The 19762-nt window shown below is 44.7% G+C and overlaps 2 protein-coding genes across 2 annotated transcripts; one reads left to right on the forward strand and one right to left on the reverse strand.

Annotated features, from left to right (window-relative positions):
• Window positions 1-6504: 6504 nt before the first annotated feature.
• On the reverse strand, window positions 6505-11423 carry idh3g (isocitrate dehydrogenase (NAD(+)) 3 non-catalytic subunit gamma). The gene is made up of 13 exons (XM_047039672.1): window positions 11304-11423; window positions 10849-10896; window positions 10185-10196; window positions 9991-10088; window positions 9715-9830; window positions 9550-9610; window positions 9313-9445; window positions 8979-9112; window positions 8714-8816; window positions 8469-8615; window positions 8181-8275; window positions 7899-7959; window positions 6505-7548 (listed from the first exon to the last, which is right to left on the reverse strand). The coding sequence occupies exons 1-13, from the start codon at window positions 11382-11384 to the stop codon at window positions 7447-7449; spliced, it is 1191 nt and encodes a 396-aa protein (XP_046895628.1). The 5' UTR covers window positions 11385-11423; the 3' UTR covers window positions 6505-7446.
• A 2874-nt stretch (window positions 11424-14297) lies between these two features.
• Window positions 14298-19640, forward strand: fam3a (FAM3 metabolism regulating signaling molecule A). The gene is made up of 10 exons (XM_047039683.1): window positions 14298-14597; window positions 14805-14860; window positions 14979-15086; window positions 15186-15209; window positions 15368-15491; window positions 15801-15859; window positions 15960-16010; window positions 16142-16226; window positions 18202-18328; window positions 18687-19640. The coding sequence occupies exons 2-10, from the start codon at window positions 14848-14850 to the stop codon at window positions 18783-18785; spliced, it is 690 nt and encodes a 229-aa protein (XP_046895639.1). The 5' UTR covers window positions 14298-14597; window positions 14805-14847; the 3' UTR covers window positions 18786-19640.
• The last annotated feature ends 122 nt before the right edge of the window (window positions 19641-19762 follow it).

Here is a 19762-nt window from a genome sequence, read left to right on the forward strand (position 1 = left end):
TTCCTCGTGCGTGAAACCTGCCTCTAATCAGCCTGTCACACACTCCACTGGACAACAGAGGACTGCTTCTTTGACCCAAGGTGCTAATGTCGTTAAGCTAACCCGGTAAGGCCCAGATGTCCTTTTGCAAGGTCTGAGGTGAGGCATTTGTTGCACTTTAAATGTGCCTTTTAACAGCATAGCTGCGCCTCTGTGACTTACCAGAGCTTGTTGGACCCTGCTTCCGTGGATCAGTAAGACGGTAAGTCCGCCAGACATATAAGTGTGTTTACGATCGCTTTCCGATAATTCCATTGGAAAGCCTGGATATAATACCCAAGAATAGAGGATACATTGGAGAGTACTCTCCTGGCTACAGAGAAACAATGACATCCTCTGGTGGTGGTGGGGTCAACCGGTCAGCCAATTGTGCTGAGTGTCCGGAGAGACGTCCCTTAGAGTTAGGGGGCAGGACTCTGGGCCCCCTCGACTCCATTATTCAGCTGTGTCTGTGAGTGTGTGTGTGTGTGTGTGTGTGTGAGCGGGTCTGTCTATAAGAGAGGGAGACTGGAAATGTGTGTGAGGGTGTTTATAAGTGTCCACACTCCTTAGACTAACAGAAGTCTCTTTCATCTGTTCTTCTTCCATGGCTTTACATCCTCAGATTGTTAATGACATATTAAAACTGTATTTTAGAAGCTGTCCTGCCCTCCGCTTCCTGTCTGTCTCTGAACATTAGATTAGAGTCCAATTGAGTGAAAATCATTCCATGCACCCTAATGAAGCATACAAAATGCCACACAGTGCATCTCTTTGATAAAGAGCCAAAACATTGTAGAAACAAATAGATGTGCCCGATAGCGAAGAAATATGAGTAGAAATATTTGCAAAACATAAGCAGACGTTGGTAGGACAAGCGGACAAGGAAGGGAACACAATACGGCCGATTCTGCTTTGTGTACTTTGGGTCCCTAGAAGCTTGTACAACAAGTCACATACAGTACTGTACTGCATAAACACTCCCGACATAGCAGAGTGTCATGCTATGTATCAGAAAAGCAGTTTAGTGTTCCAATTCCTAGTCAACAACGTCAATCATAGTTGTTTCTTCACCCAGCACGCTGCCCATGACTCCAGACAGCACACACTGGAGAGGACAGCTTTTTGGGCTTGCAAATGACATTGGGACACCTGAACATTAGTTTTTCATGAGGTCCCCCCTATCTGGTAGTAAACGAGTCTGAATAATGGAGATGGACGGGTTAAATGAGCAGGACGGAGGGATAAAATTAGACGCCAGCCCATTGTATCTTTCAAGTCCTTGTCTTCTGCATTGACTGGCTTGGCTCCTCCAGGGTTAGGCAGATTTCCATATTCTATTTCCATGGAAAAACAAGCGGACTGGTGAAAGGTGAGCACACCTGTGTCGTATACGCCAGCCCCCGACTCTCAGACGATCGGGTCTCATTCCGAGCTTCGCTTTCCTTGACGACCTCCTGAAACCACTTTGACATTGTACATCTTGCCCCCTGACTCTGTTGTCTGTTGAACTGCTTTTTTGAAATAATAGATAGACTGGGGCATAACACAAGACTCGTGTTGTTTCCATGATTAAGGGTAATAGCTCAGTGACTGATTATTTTGAGGAGACAGGGCCCCTCAGGAGTAAAAGAAGAAAGGCCTTTTTGTTGGACCAGCTGAGGAGTCCTAAAACTCACTCAGCACAAGGCATGATGGGACATGAGCAAAACCCCACCACTGCTCCTTGTACCCACTGGATCTGAGAGAAGACAAACATGGAAAAGTCTCACGCACAGACATTGTCGAAGACTTCGTTCCGCCTACCAAAACTGTATCCCAGCTGGCCTTGAATCCAACATAGAGACTTGAGGAGGCTCATTGTACAGAAAGTCAGTAAGTCAGATAATGAGACAAAGTTTCCCCTTCAGCTGTGCTCTGTTTCGGTACCGAATAGTTAGTCAGCGGATGGTGGGCTGGAGTGATAGGAGAGGAAACCACGAATAAGACTGGAGGAAGCCCTTTGATGTGAGTTCAAGGAGGGGGGCCGAGACAAGTATGTGGACTCCAGGGGTGTCGAAAGATGGAGCGGGCCAGTAATGGTAAAAGAATGTGAGAAAAATGTGAGCCATATTGGGAGCAATTGAGCCCCTGGAGCATCCGAAATAATGGACAGTTTATCACCTGAGATTGTAACGGCACACAGGACAAACGAGACTCCCGATGCAACTTGTTATCAGTGAGTAAAGTGTAAAAATGAAACAAGACTTGGGAAACCACAGGTACTTACCTCGAAAAAACATTCAGGTCATTCCGATCCTAAAAAATAAAGCAACGCCCTCAACTCAAGTGAGGATTTTGGTTGACTAGAATATCTTTCTCCTCATTATCAGATGTGGACGTGTATGTATTCAGACGACGAGAGTGGCAACTCAGCATTTCTGCGCATCTGTTGAGCAAGACATGGCTTATGTAACACATCCTCTAATACGCCAACCCGATGGAAGGACTTCAGTGGAAACCCCTCCCCTCCAAAAAAAGAAATGGAATGCTCACCACCTTCTCCTGACAGGATGTATGCTGAGATAGGATTGAGAGAGCTCTCGCACACCCAGAGAGATAAAAGCTGTTTTGAGATTCAGCGTTGGTTCCCCCAGAGTCCTCCCTATCTTTTCTGGTCTTGTTGCTCGGTCACTGTGGAGGTATGCAAGGGGGTGAAAGCCAGGGGCTGGGACTGAACTAAACACCACTCTTCCTGAATGAGGCCACTCTGCCCTGCCAGCCTAATGACCAGAATGGAACACATTACATAGGACTAAACACTGCAGTCCAGGTAGGGGTGGAAAGCTTTGGAGTACAACGTCTGGGTGAGGGTTAGGGTTACTGTAGGCCTCAGCTAGGCGCAGCATATGTGTATATAAATACAGGCAGCTATTGACAAACTCACAGTCATAAACATTGTGCACTGCTTTTCCCTTCTCCATGGATACACGACTAGACCCTTAGCTCTTTCATGATGTGCCGTTCAGGTTACACTCACAAGCAGTTTACCCGCTTTCCCGGGTTTAAGTTTGGATAGAGAGAGAGAGAGAGAGAGAGAGAGAGAGAGAGAGAGAGAGAGAGAGAGAGAGAGAGAGAGAGATGTGGTGGGGTCAGTCTCTGATGACATCAGGGTAATGTTATGCAGGTTGACATAAGAGCAGCGTGCGTGTCTTGAAATGCAGCCTTCGCAATGTTGCCCTAAGCCCCATCAGGCGAGCAGGACGTAAAGCACTTAGCAGTGGCCAGATAAGCAACAGAAAGAAGAGTGAGAATGAGAGAGAGAGTGAGAGTAACAAAACAAACAAAAACATAAGTAGGGTGGGGTGGGTTTGGTTGGAAAGGCATATGGACATCTCCAAACGGAATAAACAACCCATCAATATCCAATAAACAATGATGTTTCCTGCTCCCCTGTCCCATGGTCCATTGTATTGCCAGTGAGCTTTAGCTGATAAGAAGGTGCCTAACGTTGTGGCTCTCTGCTCTCCTATAACTCGAAGGAAAACAAGTCAACCAATTTTTCATAAAACCAAACAGAAATAGCATGCAGGCCAGCTCTCCAGCAAAGGCCCCCGGGGAGATACTTTCAGCCTGCTGCAAGGGGGGGGGGGGGGGGGGGGGGGGGTAGTGAGAGAGGCGAGGAGAGAGTGACACAGAGGGACAGGGGGGGGGGGGGGGGGGGGCTGTGTAACAACGCTCCCCAGTTGGCCTAATCATTCCCCCCTGCACTACAAATTACGGCCTCAGTCACAGAGCGGGACCCTCTGTAGCATATACACAGGTGGGATCCATTTAGACAGCCTCATGCAGGCTCACTAAAAGCATGCCCATGCACACACACACACTCCAGCTAGGCCATGGGCATAATAGGTCTGCACTCTGTGGGATCAAGTGGTGGCCTTATATCTGAACTTAAAAGGCATGTGGTCCTGCTCCGTCTATGCGTGTGTGGCACATAACCCCACTAAGCATACATGTTGTGTTAAGACTGTGTGTGTGCTTGAGTTCAGAGCCAGGAAACCCCCTCCTCCCCCCTCCTCCCGATCCATGGAACCCTCCACTGAGCTCCAGCCGTAAAAGAATCGCTCTCTATGTGATAAGCCTCCGCGGTACCCTTTCTGGTAGCCGCTACCGTCCTACTACTATTGATAGACAGTGTAAAGAACTACATCCCCTCCCCATGCCAACGCTGGACAGAAGTCAGCTGATCCTTGTTGCCACTGAGGTCTTCCTATATCCTCCAAAGCATCCTTCAACCCACCGTCCTTCTCCCCCCAGCTCTTTCGGCAGGCTTTCATAGTCACAACTCTTTTCTGGATAGGCCTACCCCTGTTCCTGTCTAAAGGCCCCCAAAAAGACACGTGAATTATCTTTAAATGGAGACACCAGAGAACACGTCTTGGAAGGAATAGCTGACCCCTGACGTAGCTTTATATACCGGCAGGGAAAAGATCCCATTAACAGAGACCAGAGCGCTTGACTTAATCCAGCTGTGGTGGGTAGACTACAGGGCCTGATTTTAATACATGCGGTGATTGATTACTATCACCTGGGGCGCAGCAGATGTGTCGGAGCAGCGCAGCAGAAACGTATGCCTCTAATTAGAAAAAAGGAACTTACGTGTAGAAGTTGAACTAGAACCATTGAAAAAGAAGAGAGAACAGAAGATGTATTCTTTGAAGAGAGCCAGGAGCAAGAGCGACCAGGCAATATATAACTGTGGAATATCGTTCCATATCTCGCTGATCGTGTCAAATTTGAGGCACACTAGTCACACTAGTTATCGTAATAAATTACGGCAAAGATTGTTAACCTAAATTTACAGTGAGACGTTAGAGGAATGGAGAGGATAGAGTTGCTGTGAAGGAGGGAGAACAAGAGCTCTCACACTAGTTCAGAGGAGAGGGCATGTAGAACAGACGAGGGGAATCGAGTTGTATTGCCTAGATAGAGTATTGCGTTCTATGCAGGTCCGGCGACAACCCCATCGCCAGGTGGGTGAAATCTAACCTCAGATCACACTCTACGGGGTTCCCTCCAAATGACTCAAACCCTGGCTCCACGAGCTGCACCCGCGGGGCAGGAGAGAGCGTGAGGTATGAGGACGCGGGACCGGGAGAATAACCAGGAGAGCACGAAACGGTTATTAGTGTCAGGGAATAGGGGTGCACTGACGTAAGGGTAAAGAAAGTCAAAACAGGATTATGGTCAAGGAAGTTGACCTGGAATAGGTTGCATTCACTTTGAAACATCAGTCTTCTAAAGACAGCGAGGATGGGCACGAGCCAAATTGCCGTCTCGGCGGGCCGAAAAACTGATGCAAGGCTGAGTAGAGGGAGTTGTAGTGACAGGGAGCCAAGATGCCAGAAGCCAAAATATACTCATGGGGTTCTTCTCTGCACACTTCACAGACTATACATCACTCTGCAGTCTACTCCTCGTGCATTCGGATTTCACCCAAGCAACCCATTACCCAACAGCTTTATTTACTCAAATTTGCTCAAGTTAAAACCCTGGGAACAGATAGGAGTGGTCAGCATGGTTAAAACTGCTGGGAATATTGAAAGAGGCGAGCAGGAAAGGTTTGGAATGAATCTATGTGCAAGAGGTCACTGTATTGAAGCCCTGCATGACGTCTATATGGATCTGATCCACTGCTGTTTAAGCACCTGGCAAAGTGGAACAACCTGTGCTGGGGAAACTTCCATGTTCACACTGTATTTACCCCACAGTTTGGAATCCAATGCCAAGGTAAAATTAATCTCATTAGAGAGTCACTTTGATTATACTGCGTAATTCCACCTTGTCAAACAACCGTTAATAGGGTACATGTGTGGCTGCAACGTGGAGTGTTTCGCTTCACTTTTCAGGGACATCCTTACAAACCAGTATAAATGGCCTCCAAGTTAATACTTTGAGCGGTGGTTGCCATCAAGTGAATCTTGCCACACTTCAAAATCTTAGTTTCTAGTTACATGAGTGAAATTAGGATAAATGAAGATGTGTGTCAAAATAATCGTTATTACATTTACATCTAGTAGACGCTCTTATCCAGAGCGACTTACAGTAAGTACAGGGACATTCCCCCGAAGCAAGTAGGGTGAAGTGCCTTTCCCAAGGATACAACGTCATTTTGCACGGCCGGGAATCGAACTAGCAACCTTCAGTTTACTAGCCCGATTTCCTAACCGCTCAGCCACCTGACTGTTATCAACAGTTTCGCATAGGAAATGCTTTGGTAGCCAAATAGCCCATCTCAACAAAGGGTGACATATTTTGCTCACATCATAACAGCACTACATGACCCTTCTTTGCTCATTTGAGTCATTTTGCATTCTAGGTGAATACAGCCTCTGATTAATTACCGATACACCAATGTATACTTGATTGACCTGGAAATCCTTACAAATCCATGTGGAATAGATAATGTTCATTGATCATTATTTAATGTAAATACAGTATGCCCACAGCTTTAATAAAGTTTATTATATTTTCCAAGAAAAATTTAATAATAGGTATGGACCAAAGACAAGATGATCTGGGTGTATCACAGTTTATACACACGCAGCACATTTGAGTTAACATTATGACTATGACAAAGAGGTACACTAGATAACTGTTGTCAGTGCCTGGCGTTAACTTAAAATTAAAAATAACCGTTTCGATGTTACGCCACGTGATCTGAAGAGGATGAGCAGATGTAACAGTAAATGAAGTACAACAAAACTTAAGGTAAGGTAAAAGTAGGCCTTGAATCGCAAGTGAATCACAGGTAAACAAAATATAATAATAGTCATAAAATGATAAGACTGTTTATAAGGTTATCCTGGTTAGCAGCAAGATGCTGTTAGCAGCAAGCTGATAAGAATAGCGGATAGGGAACATGGAATGAGTAAGCAGTGTACAGGTCAGAACCTATGCAATAATACCAAGATTGTATCTGAACAAAACACCTCCCAGCTAAAAGGGATCCTTGTAATGTGCGTCCATCATGTGTTACCTAAACGGTTACCACAAAATGGGCCCTTGTTTCTTAATCACTGAAGTTTGTCAGAACAGATTTTATAGCATGACCCCAGAATGTGGGCATTCTCAGGAGACAAGAGGCTCCATGTCTGGGCCTAACCGTTTGAGAATAACCCAAGAGATAATTCACTTAAAGGCAAACGTTAAATTCTTTTTAAATCATGAATGGACAGACATCGAGAGCAACATGTGACGACTATTACACTGTGAAGTGACTTTTGTGACATGAACCGTTTCGATGTTAACGCCAATAAAGGGAGGGACTGTCACGTTACAGATACAGACATGCAGACCTGTTCTCCGGGCACACACAGTTGTTCCAAACACATACAAGGTTTGCCGTGTCCTCAGACACAGCATTGTGTAGCTGTGTGTGTTGGTTTAGAACTCTGTGGTGAGAGGTCCCTTGCTCTGGATGTTCCTCATGATGGACTGCACCACCTCAGAAGTGGTGCCCTGCCCCCCGATGTCCACCGTGTGCAACTGCAGGGACAGACAATAATAAGCATCACCACACCGACTGCACTATCGAGTTAGAACGGCAACATCACATGTCCTGTCAAAACCCAACTGAAAACAGAGAGATCCAAGAGAGAACATATGTCATATGCAGTGACATCAGATATGTGTTTATTTTCAACCACATAAGTAGAGAACTCTCTGGAAGCTGTCAAATGAGTCCACCAATAATGCCTGTCTTAGTGGCTGTGTCTGTTCTTGAGCTCTGCAGATAAAAACCACATTCTGCATTTTACGACTTAAATACAGTGTCCTGAGTGTCAGTGAGGGAATGGACGGTGGCAAGTTAGCAGAGGAGGTCATGAGCTAGTTACCCTGGTTACATTCATGGTGGACAGCACCGCGTTCCGGATCATAGTCGCGTAGTCATACAGCCTGGAGAAACACAAAAGGAATACGAAGTCAGGGGCCTCAACTGACCTACTTCAGTGAGCTGTCTTGCCGACTGATAAAAACAGCGATTAATGAGTTCAAAATGTGAGCTAATTAACACGGCTTAAATTAGTCGTCGTACAAAGAACAAAAAACGAAAGCGAAAGAATGCCGTCAATCTGAGTTATTGCGCAGTGAAGAGGTGTGATAAAATAAGAGCTCACTTCAGGTGATCGAGCATCATGCAGCTAGCCAGCAGCATGGCCGTGGGGTTGGCAATGTTCCTGTTGGCAATACTCTTCCCAGTGTTCCTTGTGGCCTAACAGCGAGAGAAAAGATAAACAGACCCGACAGAGAGAGAGATCAACAGAGAAGAGCACGTTTCACTAAAGTACCTCCGGCTACATCAGTACATCTTATGTGTTGTGAGAAAGTCTTTTGCGTCTCAAAGCATTTCTTCTCCCTTTAAAGTGGAATTTGACACCCTGTTGTGAAACATCCATCTGACTCACTGTTTCGAAGACGGCGTAGTCTCGGCCGTAGTTGGCCCCGGGCACCAGCCCTGGCCCTCCCACCAGGCCGGCACACACATTGCTGACCACGTTCCCATACAGGTTGGGCATCACCATCACATCAAACTGCTCCGGCTTGGACACCAGCTAGACCATAGCGAGAGGAAACAGTGAATGAAGCAGAATGGCACAGGAGCCATTATGGGGCCAACATTCCACTCTTGCTTGGAGGGGGTAGGGCAAACCTGCATGGTGGTGTTGTCGACTATCATGCTGTCGAAGGTGATGTCTGGATAACCTGATGCCACCTCCCTGCAGCACTGCAGGAACAAGCCGTCGCCCAGCTTCCTGTCAGTGAGGAGAACGGGGAGCGTTCAGGAGCACAAACGTCTTTAACACCTCTGCTATTGCTGAGGCGCAGCAAGAGACAGCTCCCGAAGGAGCACAGTCTGGCTGTCTGCTTGGCTGGCTGGCTGCTTGGCTGGCTGGCTGCCTGGCTGGCTGACTCACATGATGTTGGCCTTGTGGACGGCAGTGACCCTGCGCCGCCCTTTCTCCCTGGCCAGTTTGAAGGCGTACTCTGCGATCCTCAGGGAGTTATTCCTTGTGATGATCTTGAGACATTCCACCACTCCGGACACACTCTGCAGGAGGCGCACACAAACGAGAGAGAGAGACAGAGAGAGAGAGAGACAGAGAGAGAGAGAGAGAGAGAGAGAGAGAGAGAGAGAGAGAGAGAGAGAGAGAGAGAGCAGAAGGTTAGCACAGATGAAAGACTCAAAACCAAGAGAACGAGGTGCAGCCTGGACGACTGGAGATGAACTAGGAGTAGGTGGTGCCTAACCTCGTGCTCCAGACTGCTGTACTCCCCCTCTGTGTTCTCCCTGATGATCATGATGTCGATGTTCTTGTGGCGAGTCTGGACTCCAGGCAGGGACTGACAGTGCATCACGTTAGCATACAGGTCCAGGCTGGTGCTGTCGGAGCACACGCAAGCAGGGAGACAGTGTTCAGACCGTACCCTGTATAAGTGGGTGAAGAGGCATGTCTACAGTCTCAGGAAATGTAACTCATAACTCACCGTAGGAGATTGTTCCTTGATTTGTGAGCGGGCGGCATGGTGTGGTTGGTCTCAATATTACCTAAAGAGATCATTATAAATACATGGCAGAGAACCAAAAACAATAAATAACTCATCAACTCCCTTGCTTGGAGGCTGCACTGTCAGAGGCATCTGTTCGCTAACCTTTGAGAGCGACACCATTGCGTCGGATGGCGGTGATGGCGTTGTCGATGTCTTCCTCTGTGGTTAATGAGGAGTTGACGTTGACCACCTCAAAGTCCACTGGCACGCAACTGAACCTGTAGCCGCCACAGAACAAGCACACTTAACGCTTAAGCCTGAACATGGAAGCACTCAACGCAGCAACCTACACAAGACACATTAGAAACCTTTACAAACTTGATAACAGGCTTGTATGACTCTTAAGAGGCTTTGTAAACACAGTAAGGACTGGCTGACCTAAAGAGCTCCCGGACGTGGTTGAGCAGCTCTGGTCCAATGCCGTCTCCTGGGATCAGCGTCACTGTGTGTCTCCCACCATACTTAGCCGGTGGAGGCTGAAGCATAGACATAAGACTTCAATATCAATACAATATATGTATTTTTGGAGCATTTTTTTAAAGGGCTGAATGTATTGTAATCAGGCTACTTACAATATTCTCTCTCTGCTTGTTGAAGATAGACACCAAGGAAAGTCAGAACAATATGGTCAGTCAGAAGGATGGCATGAACAGAAAGTCCAAAAAAACATTAACAGAAGCTGGTAAAATCTCTCTTCCAAAAAGAGGACAGATGTGTTTTACCCCAGTTAAATATGTTGGCCCATGTTAAAAGGTGAACATTTGTTTTACAGAAAAAGTTGGATAATAGAAGAAAGAACACAAACTAAGTTGGGCTATTACTCAGAAGGTTGGCAGTTCAATTCCAGGACATGCCAACGTGACCTGTCCTTGGGCAAGGCACTTCACCCTACTTGCCTTGGGGGGAATATCCCTGTACTTACTGTAAGTCCCTCTGGATAAGAGGGTCTGCTAAATGACTAAATGTAATGTAAATGTAAAGTATCCATGTCTACCCGACATTACAGAAGAGGTTGAGGTTTTGGAGAGTGGAGTGTCACAAGTGTTTTTCTAACAAGTAACCTAACAGGTTGATAGTAGAGCTTGGGTGAGACATTTGCCAGTGTTATTACTATTCATTTATGAAACAGTATTGATAGCTTAAATTTGGGAAACGTATGCAACCCTAGAGCACACTGTCCAAATCCCCCTGGGTTGCTTGGTGTTTGTGCTTTTCTGCTTCAACACAGTCACTCACATAGCTTGATGACTTCTCCCTGTGACTGGTCAGTGTCGCTCCATAAATCTGAAAACGTTGAAAAAGGATAACGATTTTTTCGGTGCTGTTAAGCGTCTATAAATTAGCTACAACTAGATTACCATCGTTGATAGTGTTTGGCTTGATGCTATTAACTGTGGACTGTAGCAAAGCAACACTAAAGAGAGCTGTTCCGTATCTACACAACTAGCTAGCGTTGCTTACAAAAGCAAAGCAAAGTAGCAATGTAATACCTCCTGTACACTACAGTTAGCAAACTACCTACACGCTGTGGTTCAACCTTTAAAACAGCTAAGCTGTCAGGCTAGGCCAGCTAGTGCTAGCTAGTAGAGTAAAATGACCTTGTCTTTGATTTTTCAAAATCTGCATTATGTTTGTAAGACTCTACTGTCACTACAATGTTGACAATCATGATAGTCTATAAGCCGTCTTACTTTCGCTGAATTCGCCAATTGTCTGCCCCAGATTGGTTTTAGGAGTTTGGACATCGATAGTACTGCACTGGAAGCTGCCATCTTGGTTGAGATCAGCCAGGAATCAGGATGTGCAGAGTGCACGCGTGCCTTGGTGATGCTCGTGACAGCGGACAGGTTCATTAATTCTACAGAAAATGTTGTGCCTTTTGACTGAAATACGTTAAAATGACAAATAATCACTGCTTATGTGTTTGTGAATAATTTGGATTTCCCTAATTATTTACATATACGATATGAGGCTAAAATCTGTGATTATTTGTCATAATTTGAGATCTTGCCCTGAAAAAGAAAGGCTCCGGGCCTGACTGAGCAGCATGTGACCAGGTCTTGATGGTGTTGAGTGGCTCCTGGGCATATGTACCATGCCCCCACAGTGCCATGAAAACATTGGAGAACACTGACAGCAAATGATGTGCCACAACATCTCCAGCAAGTTAGTTGGGCACTTCTCACCATCTGATTCACACCTGAAAAAACTTGAATTTGATGTTGACAAAGTTAATACTAGCCTACATCTACGCTCTCACATTCTAAGCACTGGGTGCTCTGGGGGGCCCTATGATTAGCTCACGCTATTTATAAGGACCAGGGGCGAATCTAGGTTTCCACTTTTGGGGGGGCTAAGCCCCTAGATTAAAACTATTATTATTCCCTGTGCAGTGGCGGTTCTAGACAAATTTTGCTGGGGGGGCCAGGGGGGGGGGGGGCAGTGTTTAATCAGGGGGGCACATTAAAAACAAACAAATGATATTTAAACATTAAATACTTAAATTTTGCTTTACATTAAAATCATACAAACGACTCTTGCTCTCCCTCTTCCAGCTCTTCAGCTCTCTCAATACCTTGATATGTTTCTTTAACTTTTGTATTTACTGGGGCAAAAAAGGCTGCAATGTCCCTTCCTCATTCACGATGACTACTAGAAGAAGAAAAACGCTTTTAATTTCAACTTTTTTTTGTAACTTATTTTTCTTTACAGTCAGCTCAGGGGGGCCACAGGGGGGGCCAGGGAAGTTTTTACAGGGGCCCTGGCCCCTGTAGGCCCCCGTGTAGAGCCGCCCCTGTCCCTGTGACCCAGCAAAACTAGGGGGGTCTTCCCCCAGAAGATTTTTCTGAAAATATCATTTTAAATAGATTCCTGTAGTGGGTTTTAGGAAGAGAAATTAACAAATGTAAATGTAAAATATGAAAAAAAAATTGGGGGGCTAATGAAGCTATGAAACAAAATAAGGCTAGATACGCCCATGATAAGGATCCAGGGGGGCAGTACAGTGGTCAGATTGAGCTGTGCACACTAAAGGCCCTGGACAGGGCCGGCGCGAGTACCTTCGCCGCCGTAGGCAAGATGTTGCACCAACACCCCCCCCCCCCCCCAACCCGGAGCGCAAATCAGAGAGACGCCACCCCACCCCGCCTAGGCGCCCTCTGCTGGTGGTGCGGGACGGTAATTGACGCACTTTGGTATTTGGCGCCCCCCTCTTCATGGCGCCCTAGGCGGCTGCCTAGTTCGCCTGTAGCAAACGCCGGCCCTGGCCCTGGAATTCAAGTTCCTTCGGAAGTCTGTCGTAGTAGTAGAAGTAGTATAGAGACTGAGTTACATGGGGACTACACAGGGTTATAGACCAGAGTCAATAAGGTTTAGACTGAGTTGTGGAGACTAGGTTTGGTTGTAGAAATAGGGCTGGGTCAATTCTACAACACTGTCTTTAACTGTCGAAGATATTTGCATAAGACTGCAGAGACTCAGCTCTCTAAAATACACAATTGCAAAATTAGGCTTACACGCGATTGGATAGAGCGCGGCGACAGGTGTTGTTTATTCACCACTGCTAGCCCAGGCACAGGCCTACCCAATTTGATATAAGGCCTACCCAAAAACTAAAATATGTCCGAAAGATTATGCACCAAGTGCACATCGCAAAGTTAATAAGTAAAAAAACCCTGAAAGGATGCCTATCCATATTTTTCTAGGCCTACCCAAAAAGATTATTATACCTACGCCCCTGTGCTAGCCCAGAGACATAAGCCCAGTTTCCCAGGCATGGATTAGCCTTGTCCTAAAGTAAGATAAAATGTCAATGAAGATCTCAATTGAAAACGTTTTTAGGCAAGGACAAGGCTTAAAGTCTGGGAAAGTCCCCCTAAAATGTTCTTCAGCCCCCCTAAAATGTTCTTCATCCTAAAACCAAATAATTAGCCTTTTTCTTTTTTTACAGAGCAAAATCACACTCTTTCTGATTGAACAAATCTATGAACTGTCTAAAACAATGGATATCCGCGGCCCCAAATGGGCCCCAAATTGTTTTGCACCAAGCTACAAGCGCAAACATGCCACTCCCCTTGGGACTAAGCCCGCCCTTTCTTTGAATCCTAGAAACGCCCCTGGAGTGCATCAACTTCAAGAGCTAATCCATGCACGACAGTCGCCTTCCTAACAGTTTTTATTTACATATAGGGATATATGTAATTTTTTTACATTCAAAATTACTTTTCTTTTAGTGAAGCTAATGTAGCCTATACCGTACATACAATGAGTAAGGTTGCCTGCGAGGGTTAATATTGGCATCTGTCGTTTGCATTGCATCTGCATCTTTATTGTAAGATAATTATGGTTAACAGGTAGCCAATAACAATTTCGCAGTTGTTGGGTGATATATCCCTATCTCAAATAGTCTAATACCGTTCAGTTGGTCCACAAAAGCTATTTCACAGGTTTATTTGATTATTAATTGGTTAAGACTGTACATTGTCTTATTGATGCTTGTGATTGCGTGGGACTGGCATTATTTTACAAACTCTTGCCAGTGGAGAGAGGAGATTATTTAACGTTATTGATATAGCGTGCCTCTGCTCTGTTGTTGATGATAAAATGTAAAGGCTTATGATGTGACGTAATCACAGCCTCTACATGCATAATAAATGTATGCCTACTGCGCAGACTCTATACACACGTCATTATAAATGGGCTGCTCAGCCTAGAAACTAGTCCGGAAGACAGCAAAGAACAGTGATAGAATAAACATTTGTCATGTGTAATCAAACGAAGTTGTGTGATTCGCCTAGATGATCGACTAGGTACCCAAATAGATAATATAAACTTCCAATAGTTATAGGAGTTTGGGCTTCATTGGTATCGCAAATGAACGCGAGTAAAGTAGCCTACCGATGAGGTTGTAAAGCAACAGTACATATTCTGGCGTGAGCTGCTTTATAAAGCGTGGAAACGGAAGAATCTTTGCTTTAGGAAAGCAGGTAAGCAAATTAGCTAGATTACAAATTCACCGTGTTAAATTGAAGCATATGCATTGTACTCAGTGCCCGTTAGTCGATGATCATTTGGTGTCTCGGATTTTCACTTTTTTGCCATGACGAAAACATGGAGAGCCATCTTGCATGCCCCAATGTCTTGAGACTTGAGTTCGATACATTTTACCATCGTGTTTGTCTCTATCCTTTCAGGATTCTTCTTGTTTGACCTCTCAGTTCTTCAAAGACGCTTAAAATGAGATTGGCAGGTGGGTTTACACACCAAATACATGAATGCTCTCGTGTGTGTGAGATTGTGTGCATGTGCAGAAGAGAGTAAGTTAGTTCTATATTGGTAACTTATTTGAATGTTTTCCCGTGTAACAGGGCCACTGCGAGCTGTCGCTGTACTTCTTTTGGTGGGACTCACTTGGGTTTTGGCCAGCTCCATTCTCGGAGGGGACAGTAGTACAGTGGTGCGACACCTCTTCACAGGTACCATAACACAGTCCCCTGACTGATATGTATTGGCAATGGCTGATTATGTATGGCATGTCAGATGACAAGATTGTTGGTCTTATTTTCTTTTCACAGGGACCAACGAGGAGCCAACCACTGGTAAGTGGAGGCGGTTGTTATTGACCAAGTCCCTCATTATGTACTATCTGTCTCCCTTAAATGCCGCAGCCACTATCTGAGACTCAGTATTAGATTCCTAGTTTTGGTGTTGGTCTGTGATAACGGAATTTAAATGTAATCATTTCCTCTTCTCTCAGAGTCTCGACCACGCAAGTACAAGTGTGGTTTGTCTGCCCCATGCCCCCCAAAACACCTGGCCTTCCGCCTGGTCTCCGGAGCTGCTAATGTCATCGGACCCAAAATATGCCTGGAGGACAAAATGTGAGAACCAAAATGAATATATCTCCATTCCTCCACCACTCCATTTTACTTTAATTTCTCATTTCCCTCTTTCTCTCTCTTCCACCGTAACCAGGCATTAAACCTGCCTGAGGAGCTGAATGCAAGTATTTTGCCTTGCTCTCCTTAACTCCATGGGTGTTTGTCACTTTCTCCTCCCCTCAGTGTGCCCGCGTGTCCATGTATCTTCAGTTTGAGCTGTCCAGTGTTTTACCCTCCAATCCCTAGGATACAATACTATTAATTGTTAACTGTTCTCTCAGTTCCCGTCTAACCTGTTCTGTTCCTCAGGCTTGTGAGCAGTGTCAAAAACAACGTTGGCCGAGGACTGAACGTCGCTTTAGTAAACGGTACACATGCTTTCCACCAGCCTTCATCTTATCTTTTGTGTTTTTTATTTGATATCTTAATGATCAGTGCTTTTGTATTGACTATTCCATTTACCTACAGGAGTAACTGGAGAGCTCTTGGACTCAAAATCCTTTGACATGTGGGCAGGAGGTGACTTTGATGTATATTATGCAGCTATAAAAAATGATATATATATATATATATACACACACACACGCATGGATAGACAGAACGAATACATAAAATAGAGTAAGTAAGCCTGTCTTATTTACCACTTGCAGATGTGAACGACCTGTTGAAGTATCTCCGACCACTGCATGAGGGAACGCTTGTGTTTGTGGCCTCCTTTGATGATGCAGCTACAAAGTACGACACCCCCCCCCCCTCCAGAACACCCCCACACACCGAAGCTGTTTTGACAGTGTTGCAAAACAAAAAAGCAGTTTCTCCCCACAGTGATACATCTTCATAAAACACAATTTTCTATTATACATTTTTCAATTACATTTTCTAAACAGTGTATTTACATTACATGTATTCATTTAGCAGACACTTTTATCCAAACTTCCAAGTGAGAGCTTGGAAGTGCATAAGCCAATGATCATAAACAATGTGACAACAACCAAAACATTGCGGGTAGCCAAAGCATGAGCATACATTGTGATAAGCAAATAAGTGCCAATGGGAAGAAGCACGAGCATGTAGTTAAACAAATTACAAATTAAACAGCATGAATCTCAAAAGTGCAAGTGTACCTGTAGGAAAGCAAGCAACAATAATATAACTTCCGTTGAGTACAAGTAGTTAAATCAGTTACAACTAACCAACAAGTCCCCCTATAAGTGTCATTGTTTATATATTTGTATTATTCTATCACACAATGAAGCACTTGGATACATCATACCACACATTTAAAATACAATATCACTGTATGTCAGGGGTCGGCAAGTAACTTGGGCCACGGGCCAGTATTTTTCCTCGCCACTAGACGGCGGGCCAGAGTCTGGGTTACTGCCTATTTAGACGCTGCGATAGGTGCCCTTGCGATACGTGCACTCGCAACAACTAGGCCTATATGGAGAATGGGTAGGTCTACTACAAATAGCTAACGATAATAAACCATGTGCATGAGCCCATTGGTGGTCTGTTAACGAACTGTATCAACATGGTCGTCACTGTCATCCCAACGTGGTGGGTCGTCATCGTTGGTGCACATAAATACTGTCATCAAGTGAGAATAGGATTACTAGGACCTAGTCAAGGTTTTAATGTGAGGTGAAATCGGAACTTCACATTAATGCGAGCAAAAATTTAATTTTTTACCTGGCTTTTTCAGTTCCTCCTGGGATCTTATCCCTTCCATTTTATTTTTTTCGCTTCAGCTTAATCTAGCTAACTCCCTCCACAACAATAAATTATGGTTTGTGTTTGAGAAACATGCGCGACAACTGAACTGCACTTTTTAATGCACGGTCTGATCATGCGCTTAATTAGATTAAAACATAATGTAGCCTATTAGCTTACTTTTCAGTCACACAGTAACTTAACAAACTTAAGGCATATCCTGTTATTCGGTGTGTGAAAAAAACAAAGAGAAAGCAGGCGATCTTCTGGCCCAATTTATAAGCGGGCAAAGCGGCCCACCGTGAATTCTCCCTATTCTCCCGATGGCCATTCCGGGCCTGAAACTATAAATTAATAAGCAATGTCGTGGGGGGTGCTTTCGGGGTGCTTTGGTCTTTCTTGGGGGTGCTGAAGCACCTGCTAGCCCCTTCCTAGCGCTGCCATAGAGAGCGCTGCCCATGATTACTAACCATAACTGTGCTTTCACCTCAGGCGATCTGTCAGCCGTGAGGTGTAGCGATCATATGGTAGCGATGACATGGCGAAAAAATACTTCAGAAAAGTCAATAAGTGTATTCGACTTCATGCAGCGACGGCAGCGCCGACAGCCGGCTGCCTTGAAGCTGAGAATGCCATTGGTTACTTCAAGTCAACCGGGCTGCAGGCGACGCCGGCGCTGCATGAAGTCGACAACATCTAATGACACCATACCCAGTTTCCGGTTTCAAAATAAAAGTCGACGGGGAAAAAAACGTTATAAAAAATAAATCATTGGAAATATTTTGACGGGCCAAATAAAATCGCTGGCGGGCCACAATTGGCCCGCGGGCCGCCTGTTGCCGACCCCTGCTGTATGTATATAAAAATATATATGTGTGTATGTATGTCATGGACAATTTAGGATTTTTCTTAGTCGCTTTGCATATACTCAAATGTATTTACAAATGGGGAGCGAAAACATGGCCTGATTGTGCCCTGGTTCCTGGCTGTTCGATAGGTTGAACGATGAGGCGCGCCGGCTCTTTGAGGAGCTGGGCAGCACGGTGGTGAAGGAGCTGGCCTTCAGAGACAGCTGGGTGTTTGTGGGAGCCAAGGGCATCGAGAACAAGAGTCCGTTTGAGCAGGTAGAGAATTCCAACTGCCGCTCATGCTGCCTCTGCATAACAAGGTGTTGGACAGGCTCATCTACTTTGCCTCCATTTTCACTTTGGAGGGAAAGTCTGGTGGACTGTGTGACTTCTTTAGTTAAACATGTAAATAGGAAATGATAGGTGGTGTTTCCTGGTTGGGAGAGGGCTTGCAGTGTTACTGTGGATTACCTGTAGTCTGCACAACAGGTTTATTGTATGTCATTGAGGTCTCGGATATGGCAGAATAAATAATGAAAACAGATGGCAGTTTGTACAAATGAAATGTGGTCATCTTGTTTGTGGTAGTTGAACCCTTTCTCTTTCTCTTAATTGCTCTCTTTCCTTCCTATAGCGTATGAAGAACAGTAAGAACAGCAACAAGTATGAAGGCTGGCCTGAATCTCTGGAGATGGATGGATGTATTCCCCTACGAGCGCCGTTGGAGACCTAAGCTCTTTGTTGTACCAATATTAGGACCTGCACTGCACAGAACAGGAGTTAGTCATATTGACAATTACAGTGGCACAATTGAAGCTGTGCCAGGTTTAAAAACAATTTGGAAGTCCCAGAGAATACTTCTTTTACATTATTTTCAAACATGGGTCCAGTTACGTGTCGTCTACCATGGACTTCCGGACATCTGCCTAGACTTACTGTGAAAAATGCTGAAGCTGACTGCTAACAACTTCAAACTTGTGGATTAAAGAGGTTTCTTGATAGTACTCACTGAACACACAAACCAGATGACAATGTAGATAGGGAAATGTGTGACATAGGAGCTGTTATAGAGGAAGATACGTTCTAGGTCCAGCCTCAAATGTGACATCTTGTGTGTGACAGTTCCAAAGATGCCATTGTGAACAAATATTTATGGTTATAGGATATGTTTTTTTTATGCATTGATAAGACTGTCAACTGTAAGGACTGATGCCTCAAACAGTATATATATACTGTATATAAGAGTTGAGGCAGGATCTTGTCTTTAGTGTAGTGCAGATAAAGCTATTAATATTATACCATTATACCCAATACATATTGTGTCATCAATTGATTCATAGATAAACTGCCATCAATGTTTACAGATGTTATGTGGAGTCTTGAAGACATTGTTTGTAACTACACGTGGACACAAATTCAGTCACATATCTCTATATCATCTTTATACTGACATTGATAAGTTAAAATATCATAAATGAATAATACTATTAATGCAATTATGTCAATATGGGTCCCTGGCATTGTCTTGTTTGTAGTGTTTTTGTGTGCTTATTTTAAATTCTGATAAAATGTATCTTACTGTCTTAAAGATGTCCTCCAACTCTTGTTTAGTTATGTTACCTCAGGTTCACAGGCTTTCTCGGCTCATAAAACAACCTACTGGAAAAAGATGACCGTTCCTATCGGATAACATCCGACAGGGGGCGACAA

This window comes from Hypomesus transpacificus, chromosome 18 (assembly GCF_021917145.1).
Source record: "Hypomesus transpacificus isolate Combined female chromosome 18, fHypTra1, whole genome shotgun sequence".
NCBI classification, from domain to species: Eukaryota; Metazoa; Chordata; class Actinopteri; order Osmeriformes; family Osmeridae; genus Hypomesus; species Hypomesus transpacificus.